Genomic DNA, 12,517 nt, shown 5'->3' with positions numbered 1-12,517 from the left:
TTTAACATGAACTTTGATGAAATGCTCTCGTTGAATCCAACGCCTTTTCCTCTGGTATAACATACCTTCCTGTGTGGAGATGGTTCCCTCCGGACAAGGAATACAATCATAGCAGCAAATTGGTTCTTCTTTCCGAGCCCGTTTCACAAATCCAGGGTGACAATTGTCCACACATTTGGACTGAGGAAGAGACTAAGCAGAAAAACAAAATTCATTCCAAAATATCTGTCAAATTTTTATTTATTAGATTGATTGAAATAAAATGAAACTCTGCTTAAGAAAGAAACTTCTGAGTAATACAGGTGAAACTCGAAAAAGTTGAATGTTGTGCAAAAGTTCATTTATTTCAGGAATGCAATATAAAGGGTGAACCTAATATTTGAGATAGACTCATTACATGCAAAGCAAGATAGTTCAAGCCGTGATGTGTCATAATTGAGATGATTATGGCTTACAGCTCATGAAAACCCCAAATCCACAATCTGAGAGAATTAGAATATTACATGCAATCAATAAAACAAGGATTTTACATAGAACAATATCGGACCTCTGAAAAGTATAACCATGCATATGTACTCAGTACTTGGTTTGGGCCCCTTTTGCAGCAATTACTGCCTCAATGCGGCATGGCATGGAAGCTATCAGCCTGTGGCACTGCTGAGGTGTTATGGAACATCAGGATGCTTCAATAGCGGCCTTCAGCTCTTCTGCATTATTCGGTCTTGTTAGGGATAACATTGTTTACCCTAACTGGTTTGGGTAAAAATAATAAATAATGGTATCATGGTTTGTTAGTTAAAGTGTGTGTAACTTTAACTGCAAGAATGTAATTAAGGGTGTGGTTGTAAAAGCACTATATAAGAAGCGAGGCAATTCCAGCTCGCTCGCTCTGGCTTACTGATCCCTAATTACTTGATGGATTGATGACTGCGTTCTTGCTGGAAAGGGGAGAGATCAAGGAGTGTTGATATTTTCTCAACGGAGAGAAAATAAAGATTGGACTGATTTAATGTAAGTGAACTGACATTGGCTATTCAACACGGACTTTGCAAATAGAGTATCCCCGAAAAGACTTGACTGAAATTGATATATGACTAATGGACCGTTTATTTGACTTTGCTATAATTCTTAAATGGAATAAACAATATTTTTGATAGCACAAGCGTATCTGTATTTTTACTGCGTGTTAACTAGAAAACTTATCTCACACATTTACCTGTCTTCCTATCTGACTTCGCTGCACGTTCTGTTTAGTTTGTTTTCCTTAACACCCGTTGGGAATCCAGGCTTAACACTGGTTATGGGCCCAGAGAGACTGCAAAGTCAGTTTAACTAGGATAAAAACAGGTTTAGGTAAAAAGTGAGATTTTGTGTTGTTACACGTTACAGTAAACAGACAGCTGTGTTTTATCAATTATAGTTTTATATCCATATAGTGAAACATGGCACAAGTCAGTCTACACAGTTTGTCCCTTATATCCAAGTTGGATGGAACAAACTATGTTTCATGGTCTATGAAATGTAGTCTACTTCTACGAAGAGAAGGTCTGTGGAACATAATTGAAAACCCACCAAACGTAGAAGAATGGGATCCTGAAGATGAGGAAGATAGTAAAAAGATAGAAGAATTTAAACAGAAAAATGAACAAGCTATTTGCATCATAGGACTAACATTAACTGATCAGCAACTTGTTCATATACGTGGAGAGCAAACTGCTGTTGGGTGTTGGCAAAAACTGAGGAGGATTTATGTTCGAGATAACGTTGGTGCTCACATAAATCTAACACGGAAGCTTTTCCGCACATATCTCCAAAGGAATGGTGATATGCTGAGTCATTTGAATACTATGAAAAGCATTTTTCAAGAACTTCATGAGAAGGAATTAATTTTCTCTGAACTACACCAGGTCTACATAATTCTATCTTCATTAGACGAAAGTTTTGATGACTACGTAACTTCCCTTTAAATATTGCCTAAAGAAAGCCTAACTTTAACTGATATCACTGGCAGATTGATTGAAGAGGCCAGAAGAAGGCTTGAAAGAGATCAGTTAAGGAGGGAGCAACCTCAAAAGGAAAATAATGAATCTCCTACTGTATTCGCAATTAAAAAGTGTTTTAATTGTGGAGGGAGAGGATATTTTGCAAGATTTTGTAAGAAACCAAAGCGCAAGAATGCAAGACAGAATGCTGGAAGCCAACAAAGAAGAAATAAGAATTATGAGTTAGCAATGTATAGTAATGAAGTTGTAAAAAATAATTTATGGGTGGTTGACAGTGGTGCGTCCCACTGTATAACAAATGATAACAAAAAATTTGTAAAAATGTCCATGAGTTCACAGCATATCTCATTGGCAAACGGATGGAAACTGAAGGCAAAAGGTGAAGGTATAGCTCATTGTTCTAGTATAAATGAGAACATAAAAATGTTATATGTACCTCAACTTAAATTTAATTTGCTTTCAGTTAGAATGTTGGTTAGATTATGATACATAGTTACCTTTAGGGGAGATACTTGTTTAATTGAAAAAGAAGGTAAGAAAATTACTGCATCTTTAAGAGGTGACTTATATGTGTTAAATGATAATGGTTTAGAGGTGGCTAACACAGTTTATGATAATAGAAAACCTCATGATGAATGTATTCACTTGTTACACCGACGGCTAGGTCATTTAAATTTTAAAATGATTAAGAGAACTGTTCAACTATCTAAAGGAATAAGTTTGAAACCTTGTAATAAGTATTTGCAATGTTCTGCTTGTAATCAAAACAAAAGCAAAGTTATACCGGCAAATAGAGTTGATGGATTTACTACCAAAGAGCCTTTAGAGGTAGTATTTGCCGATATAATAGGTCCTAAAAAGCCAAGTGTAGGTGGTGCTAGATACATATTAAGCATAATGGACCACTATTCTAGGTATGGTTTCTGTTTTCTAATGAAGAGAAAAACTGAAACGTATGCAAATTTCTTTAATTGGTTAAAATTTGCAGAAAGGAAAACTAAAAAGAAACTAGTAACTCTTATAACAGATAATGGTACGGAATTTACAAATAATAAATTCCAGAATAGACTTAGAATGGCCGGTATTCAACATAAAAAGTCTGCACCATATAGGCCTCAACATAATGCATTTATAGAGAGAAGAGGCCAAACACTGCAATCAATGGGAAGGACAATGTTATCTGATTCTGGATTACCTGACAATTTGTGGGGAGAAGCTATAATGTGTGGTAAACACATTTTAAACAATGTTGTTAATTCAACAACAGGTGAATTACCATTCACTCTGTGGCATGGTAGGAAACCTGATTTGAGTTATATTCACACATTTGGTGCACCAGCATGGGTACATATCCCTACACAACTCAGGTACAAAGGACAACATAGAGCTAAAAGATTAATTTTTGTTGGATATCAAGCAAACCATAGATCTTATAGATTCTGGGAACCAGGTACATCTAGAGTATATTGCAGTGCTAGTGCACAATTCCTAGAAAATATAGGATGGAATAGATTAGAGCAGGATTCAGATAATGATATAATTATAGAACCCTATATAAGAGGCAGAAAGAAAAGACTAGTTATAAGAAAAGTCCAATTAAAGAAGAAATCCATGAAGAGCAAATAGAACCAGATCAAGAGGAAATAATTGATCAAGAAGAGATAGATAGTCAAGAACAGGAAATAAAGGAAAGTCCACCTGTAAGTCCAGTTATACCTAGACGCACAACGCGTATAACCAGACCACCTGAAAGATATCAGGCAAGTATTGTTTGCCAAGTAAATAAAGTTCATACTAGCATAGATGAACTTAAGATGTATCCTGCTAAGGATCAGGAGAATTGGAAAAAGGCAATGGTAAAAGAGTTAAATTCATTAAAGGAAATGAAGGTTTATGAAGAAACCAAATTACCTCCAGGAGAAAAATCCATTGGATGCAAATGGATATTTAAAGTAAAGAATGGAAATAATGGGAAAGTAACTTATAAAGCTAGATTAGTAGCACAAGGATTTAACCAAAATGTATTTGATTATGATGAGGTATTTGCACCAAATCTTAAGGCAACAACTTTAAGAGCAGCTTTAGTATGGGCAGCTAAGAAGAATTATATAGTTAACCATTTAGACGTAGAAACTGCATATCTGCATGCACCATTGCAGCATACAATATATTTGAAAAAACCAGTTGGTATAAATAATAATAAAGTAAATAGCAATGATTGTTGGAAACTCAAGAAGAGTTTATATGGATTGAAACAATCTGGCTATGAATGGAACCAATATATTGTGAAAGAATTAAACAATATAGGGTTTAAATCTGGTTTAGCAGATCCATGTATATTTAAAAGAGAAAATAATGGAACGGTGTCATTATTGTTATTATTTACAGATGATATTGCTTTGATTACTAAGACCAATAATGAAGCTACTGAGATTATTTCATTATTAGCCAAAAGGATAAAATTAAAGCATTTAGGTGAAATTAAAAAGTATCTAGGATTGACAATTAATAAAACCACAAAAGGATTTAAGATATCTCAAGAGGATAAAATTTGCCAATTAATTAAATTGTATAAAATGGAACTTTGTAAGCCTGCAAAGACTCCAATGAGTCAGGAAATTTGCAAAATTGATGCTCAAAGTCCCAAATTTGATAAGACCATATATCAATCTTTGATTGGTAGCTTATCATATATAAGCAATTGGTCAAGGCCAGATATAGCTTATAGTGTGAATCAGCTGGCACGATATAATAATGATCCACATCAATGTCATTGGCAAGCATTAAAGAGAATTTTAAGATATCTTAAAGGAACAATGCATCATGCATTGTATCTAGAGCCAAAAGGTGATTTGAATCTCAGTGCCTATGCAGATGCAAGTTTTGCAACTGACATAAACACTAGAAAATCAACATCTGGGATGGCTATATTACTTGGTAAGACACTAATAGGGTGGAGGTCAATCAGACAACAGCATATTAGCTTGTCAACGATGGAAGCAGAATTTTCATGTCTGTCATTACTATGCACTGACTTTATTCTGTACAAACAGTTATTATTAGACATGGGTATAACTGTTAAAGATTCCATTATTGTGTACGAGGACAACCAGGCAGCCATACAGTTAGCTACTAATATTGCTGTAAAGACTAGATCAAAGCATACTGATTTAAGATACTTAAATGTTAGAGAATCTGTTAAAAATGGTCTAATTAAACTTGAGTACTGCATGACGGAAGAAAATATTGCAGACCAGTTTACAAAAGCTCAAGGTGTTGTAAAATTTAAAGAGAGTTGTAACAATTATGATTTAAGGGTGTAAATGGTTATATTATTGTAATATTATTATTATTACCCAAAAGGGGAGAATGTTAGGGATAACATTGTTTACCCTAACTGGTTTGGGTAAAAATAATAAATAATGGTATCATGGTTTGTTAGTTAAAGTGTGTGTAACTTTAACTGCAAGAATGTAATTAAGGGTGTGGTTGTAAAAGCACTATATAAGAAGCGAGGCAATTCCAGCTCGCTCGCTCTGGCTTACTGATCCCTAATTACTTGATGGATTGATGACTGCGTTCTTGCTGGAAAGGGGAGAGAACAAGGAGTGTTGATATTTTCTCAACGGAGAGAAAATAAAGATTGGACTGATTTAATGTAAGTGAACTGACATTGGCTATTCAACACGGACTTTGCAAATAGAGTATCCCCGACAAGACTTGACTGAAATTGATATATGAGTAATGGACCGTTTATTTGACTTTGCTATAATTCTTAAATGGAATAAACAATATTTTTGATAGCACAAGCGTATCTGTATTTTTACTGCGTGTTAACTAGAAAACTTATCTCACACATTTACCTGTCTTCCTATCTGACTTCGCTGCACGTTCTGTTTAGTTTGTTTTCCTTAACACCCGTTGGGGAATCCAGGCTTAACAGGTCTCATGTCTCTCATCTTTCTCTTGGCAATGCCCAATAGATTCTCTATGGGGTTCAGGTCAGGTGAGTTTGCTGGCCAATCAAGCACAATAATCCCACGGTCATTGAACCAGGTTTTGGTGCTTTTGGCAGTGTGGACAGGTGCCAAGTCCTGCTGGAAAATGAAGTCAGCATCCCCATAAAGCTCATCTGCAGAAGGAAGCATGAAGTGCTCCAAAATCTGCTGGTAGATGGCTGCGTTGACCCTGGACTTAATGAAGCACAGTGGACCAACACCAGCAGAAGACTTGGCTCCCCAAATCAACACAGACTGTGGAAACTTCACACTGGACTTCAAGCATCTTGCAGTGTGTGCCTCTCCATTCTTCCTCCAGACTCTGGGTCCTTGGTTTCCAAATGAGATGCAAAAGTTGCTCTCATCAGAAAAGAGGACTTTGGCACTGAGCAACAGACCAGTTCTGTTTTTCTTTAGCCCAGATAAGACGTTTCTGACGTGGTTTGTTGTTCATTGAAGCCCATGTCCAGGATCCGTCTGTGTGTGGTCGCTCTTGATGCACTGACTCCAGCCTCAGTCCACTCCCTGTGAAAGTCCCCAACACTTTTGAATGGCCTTTTCCTGACAATCCTCTCCAGGCTGCGGTCATCCCTGCTGCTTGTGCACCTTTTTCTTCCACACTTTTCCCTTCCACATAACTTTCTATTAATGTGCTTTGATACAGCACTTTGGGAACATCCAACTTCGTTTGCAATTACCTTTTGAGGCTTTCCTTCCTTATGGAGGGTGAAAATGATGGTTTTCTGCACTACTGTCAGGTCAGCAGTCTTTCCCATGATTGTGATTCCTACTGAACCAGACTGAGAGACCATTTAAAGGCCCAGGAACCCTTTTCAGGTGTTATGGCTTAATTAGCTGATTAGAGTGGGACACTTTGAGCCTAGAATATTGAACCTTTTCACAATATTCTAATTTTCTGAGATTTTGGATTTGGGGTTTTCACGAGCTGTAAGCCATAATCATCTCAATTATGACACATCACGGCTTGAACTATCTTGCTTTGCATGTAATGAGTCTATCTCATATATTAGGTTCAGCTTTTATGTTGCATTCCTGAAATAAATGAACTTTTGCACAATATTCTAATTTTTCGAGTTTCACCTGTAGATCAGGAAAACATAAAATATTGCAAAGCCACTCCCCTTTGAAAATAATCCAAATCCTTGTTCCAGTTAAGATATAAAGAAAAAATTCCTCACGTACTAGGGCTGTCAATTTCAAATGAGGTATTATTTAGTTATATCTGTACATTTATATTTTCAATTCATATAGCTGCCATGCTATTGAAATAAGACTAAACATTACTGCCTAGTTTGTAGAACTACAGTGAGGATGAGTAGAGATGAAATCATGAGAACATGTCACTCAAAAAGAATAAGTCAGGCATCTTTTGTTGCAGCACATGGGACATGAGTAAGAGCCCTTTGTGGGAAAGGTATATTTCTAAGGCCCAAGACAAGGTCCTTTCCATTGAAGAATTACACTTTTGTTGTTAATTGCTAGTTGTGTCCAACTCCTTGAGCGCCCAAGAACCATAGCATTCCAGAACCACCTGTCCTCTACTGTTTCCCAAAATTAGAACTACAGTTGGATGACATGAAGAGACAGACCCACATTTTTGTTATTACTAAAATTTGGAGAATTCTTTGTTTCAAAGGAGATTTAAGGTAGCTGACATTCAAGATAAACCATTTCATTCAAGAGGTTTTTACATGGCTCACAAGCCAAAGGCTAAATCTAAGTAGCATTTCATTATAAATTGGCCATCATTATTTCAAGTTTCAAGAAGGAGGGGGTGTCAAAGTCATTTTCCGTCCATTTTTCTAGATTAAGGCATTATCTCACATCGGACAAGTCATTGGGGTTTCTTTTTGCCAGAGCACCTGAGATCACCTTCCTAGCAGCAGGAGGCCTATCCCAGTGGGGCATAGATAACTCTGGTCAGATATGGGTTCTTAAAAATATCTGAGCCTGCTCTTTCAGGGGACACTAACACCAACCATACAGACAGAGAAAAGTTGCCAATATTTTCAATCACCTTGTTGAGCAACTGTAGCCGTGAAAGAGCATCTTGGTTGATAATAAGCCTCTGTCTTTCAAAACTCCCCAGTTGTTCTTTGATGGGATCCTCCTTGGGGAAAAGCAACCAACTTATGATATTCAGATCTGCTGCTAGATTTCCATTTTGGTCCAAGTACAATTTTTCCCAAGAAAAATTATAAAACTCATTCTTCTCCAGAAAGGGATGGAACTAGAATTGAAACATCCAGGGATTTTGAAAGCAACTTGAAACATTCTAAAAGGAGGAGCAATTTTAAAGCTGAGCCAGTGAACAAGAGATGTTCAATCCCTCCCCCTTCATTGTTTTCCTAAATAGCAATAGCACTTAGACTTATATACCACTTCACAGTGCTTTTACAACCCTCTTTAAGTGGTTTATAGAATCAGCATATTGCCCCCAACAATCTGGGTACCCATTTACCAACCTTGGAAGGATGCAAGGCTGAGTCAACCTTGAGTTGGTCAAGATCAAACTCCTGGCACTGACCAGTGAGTTAGCCAGCAATACTTGCACTCTAACCTTTGTGCCACCACAGCTAAATGCAAAGACTGAGCAGCCATCCGTCTGAAAAGCTTTAATTGGATTCCTGCAGTGAGGAGGGGTTGGGCTAAATGCTCCCAGGTTTGGTTGAAATTTATTAATGTAAAGTTCTATCATGCTAATTACAAACCTATAAATACAGCAATTTATTTTGCAATGTATACATTTTATATTCTTTTATAATAGCAGTGTTTTATATCAAAATATAATTGTCACAGTGCCAGCTCTTTGGAATATGATCTTTTGAGCTAAATCTGGCCTCAGCTTGACCAAACCTATTGGTGTTTGGAAGGACAAGTAAGTTGAAATGGTTCCCCTACATCAGCATTGGATTATCTTTTCTAAATAGGAACTAGGTTTGATGGATCCTTGTCAGGACCACATACCTGCCATGGTTCTAGCCTTGGTGCCTCTAATCTCTCTTTCTCCTCCATTTTTCTCCTCCTAGATATTGAGGAATATGCAACATTCAAGACATGGGCCAAAGTCTTAAAAACACTGTAAAACCGGTGCTCATTTTTTATCTGAATTCTGTCCTTTTTCTTTTGCATGTCCAGTGATGCTATCTGGGTGCATCGTCTCCGGCCCTTGACAGAAAGGACATGTTTTGAAAAAGAACAGCGAAAAGACTGATCTTCAAATTTGGAATCCTTAAAAAGACTGGGTTGAAAGGCATCATCATTTGGCCATTTTTTTTCCTGAAAATCAAAGGTCCAAATGCTATGGATATATTTGAAAAGTGTCTGCCTTGTAATTGTCAATTTCTCCATGATTGTGGTGATCCAGACTTTCCCTTCAATGGGTCCTGACAAACCTTCAATTACTATATGGATATGGCGAAATCTATCTTCAAGGGAAACAAATTCTATGAAGTGAACAAAGACATTGACTTTCCTCCATTTAGAGATGGCATCCCTGAGATGTTCTGTAGGTCCAGTCATTGGGAATTGTTGTGAGATAACGACACAGATTCCATTTCTGACAAGCATTGGAGTGAAAGTTCTCGTGAAATTCTCTCCCTCCTCTGTGTCTGTTGAAAAGAGACCAATCAAAGTCCATCTAAAATGGAGGAGGAGTTGGACAATTCCTGGATACTGGATCCCATTTTTTGGGAGCATCTGATGGAAAAATGGAATTTGACTTTTATCACTCAGAGCCTCTGAAACAATTCCATAACTGATCTGAAGAAACAAGGAAGAATGGTGTATTATATTTAGATCAGATCAAGTCCAACATGTAAGCTTTTAATACATCCAATCTGGTTCTCATGAACACCTTAGAATAGTTTGTTGTTATTAATCCTTAAGCCATATCAAGAATACCAAATGCAGAATATTAGCTAGATTGAATATAATCATTGGCCTAACCTGGGGTCTAAGATACTGTCCTTTCTCTTTTCTATTAAAATTGACATTCAGACAATAGACATTTATGTCTTCTATCTCTAAAGGTTACCCTCGCATATATGTGCTAGTCGTTTCTGGCTCTAGGGGGTGGTGCTCATCTCCATTAGAAAGCCGAAGAGCCAGGTCTGTCTGAAGAACTGCTAGGGTGGCAGGAGCTGGGACAAGTAACGGTAGTTCACTCTGTTACGCAGTGCTAGGGATTCAAACCGCCAAACTGCCAACCTTTCTGATCGACAACCTCAGTGTCTTAGTCATTGAGCCACCATGTCCCCTTCTATCTCTAGACCACTGCAAATGCAAATTAGTTCATTTTAGACATTTGTTTAAATAGAATAGAATAAAATAGAATTCTTCATTGACCAAGTGTGATTGGACACACCAGGAATTTGTATTTGGTGCATGTGCTCTCAGTGTACATAAAGAAAAAATAAAATACATTCATCAAGAATCATAAGATACAACACTTAGTGATAGTCAAAGGTTACTAATAAGCAATCAAATAATACTAGGAGACAAATAAAACAATATAAATTGTAAAGATACAAGCAATACAGTTATAGTCATAAGAGGGAAGAGACAGGTAATAGGAAGGATGAGAAGAAGAATAGTACTAGTCTAACTAAATAATTTGACGGTGTTGTTGGAATTAGTTTGTAAGGTATCCAGAAAGAAGCTTTGAAATTCAGCTGCCATAGCTGTTTTGCAGAGGGATGGCATTCAGGAAAAAACCTCTCCATATTTGTGAAAAATGTTTCATATTTAACATTGTGTCCAGCTGCTCAAGTTTTGCTTGAGTAAATGTTTAGGCCTCTTCCCATTGTGGATCCTAATCACTAGCTATAACAATGGCCATGGTGAAAAGCAGCTCATGAATTCCATAGAAAAGATATGATTGAATCGATTACCCACCCACCACTACCCTGCTTACTTTACCAGATAGAGAAACACAAAAACAAACCTGTGGGACTTTGTAGGTGCCTACTAATGTTGACATCTGAATGGAAATGTCATCAGGAGATCCATCAAGAACAGCCATCAGGTTGTCCCTCTTGCCACAGCTGTAGTTGGGAACATTGGCTTCTCCAGTTGAGAGTATGTTTAGCAAGGCATCTGAAGTGCCAAGGGTGTTCATATAGTTGTCCTGGATGTTGTAGCCAAGTGTGAGATTGTACAGTAGCTGAGAATTCTTGTTTACTTGTTGAATGGCAAAAATAAACTGTAGGAATAATCCTGGGGCAGTAATTGAACTACTGTAAAAAAGGTTCATGATAACATCATCTCTAACAGGAACAACAAAATAAATTTTCATTTGTTCCTCTTTCTCTCCACAAGATGAGGACCCAGATTGTTGGGGGCAATATGCTAACCGTGTAAACCACTTAGAGAGCGCTATAAAGCACTGTGAAGTGGTATATAAATCTAAATGCTATTGCTATTCAAAATCATCCAATAGAATCATCAGCAAAGAGGACTTCGAACTTAGAATAACTTTATTGTCACTTTGAATGTGCACTAATCTGCATATAATAAAATGAAATTTCATTGCACATAGCTTTTAAAGGATCGCCAATATGCACTACATAACTATGACAGAATACATGAATATAAAATTATGGGTATACCCACATATATTATATGACACAGAGAAACAACAGAGTCTAGTTCAGATGTATACATGTACATGGAGAGAAAAACGATTCTTGCAAGTTTTCCAGAGGGGTGGCCTAGGGAACAAAGATGTTACAGAATCTTTTCATAAGAGACCCAGAAAAGCAATTCATTCTCTATTCCTACTAGGATCGGGAACTGAATATCAACAAATGGAGGAATGGGTTGGGCAGAGGCAACTACAAACTTTTCAATAAGCTAGTTGTGATTAACTCAGGATTGTACGAGATGGGAAAATAATTTGGACTTTGGGGAACGGGGTTGCTCCATCTTTGGATTTGGGTCTCTTAAAATAAGACGTAAGAGAGAAGCCATGGCAATCCAAATGATTCAAGAAATTAGACAAGTCCTGCATTATAGGAGTAACTGAAAGAAAAGAAGGCTGCAAATGGAGGAAGTGCTACTCCATCACACTGAATGACTTACGAGGGATTTTGAGTATAAGGAGCTGTGTTGAAAGACAGAATTATATCGGCTATCATTGTGGCAATGGAGACTATACTAATGAGGTGTTCTCCTGGCCTGTAATAACTCCATAGTTTTTTTCCCTCTTGCTCTTCCAAACTCAGCAGGCACTTCATTCTCAGCTTGCCAGAGACTGGCTGGGATATCAGCAGCAGCAGCAGCAGCAGCAGAAGGAGGAGGAGGTCCATAATTCATGGGGCTGAATCAATCCCCTTCCTGTTTCTGAGGAAGAACAAGAGTTTGAAGAATTCAAAGCACTCTCACAAGATTGAAATGATAGTGACTTTCTTGACTGAGAGAGAGATCGACAGAACTTTAACTGGAAAGGAGGAAAATGGTACATTTCAAGGAGCACAGTCACTGAATGTCCCCAAA

General features: G+C 37.3%; 1 protein-coding gene across 1 annotated transcript in view; it reads right to left on the bottom strand.

Moving 5' to 3' along the window:
• The window catches only part of LOC148128456 (vomeronasal type-2 receptor 26-like), a 27,433-nt gene extending 15,103 nt beyond the window's left edge, over positions 1 to 12,330 (bottom strand). The window contains exons 1-5 of the mRNA XM_087949076.1: positions 12,104 to 12,330; positions 10,968 to 11,256; positions 8,990 to 9,784; positions 8,040 to 8,252; positions 66 to 192 (exon numbers count right to left, since the gene is read on the bottom strand). Of these exons, the coding sequence (XP_087805202.1) occupies positions 66 to 192; positions 8,040 to 8,252; positions 8,990 to 9,784; positions 10,968 to 11,256; positions 12,104 to 12,330 (1,651 nt within the window). The remainder of the gene's footprint in view (positions 1 to 65; positions 193 to 8,039; positions 8,253 to 8,989; positions 9,785 to 10,967; positions 11,257 to 12,103) is intronic.
• Positions 12,331 to 12,517: the final 187 nt, after the last annotated feature.

This window comes from Notechis scutatus, unplaced genomic scaffold (genome assembly GCF_049901735.1).
Source record: "Notechis scutatus isolate UNSWTSFEM ecotype Mainland unplaced genomic scaffold, rNotScu1.2 NSCUSCF66, whole genome shotgun sequence".
Lineage (NCBI taxonomy): Eukaryota > Metazoa > Chordata > Lepidosauria > Squamata > Elapidae > Notechis > Notechis scutatus.
Note: the sequence above shows the minus strand (reverse complement) of the source record. Positions and strands in the feature narration are given on the sequence as shown.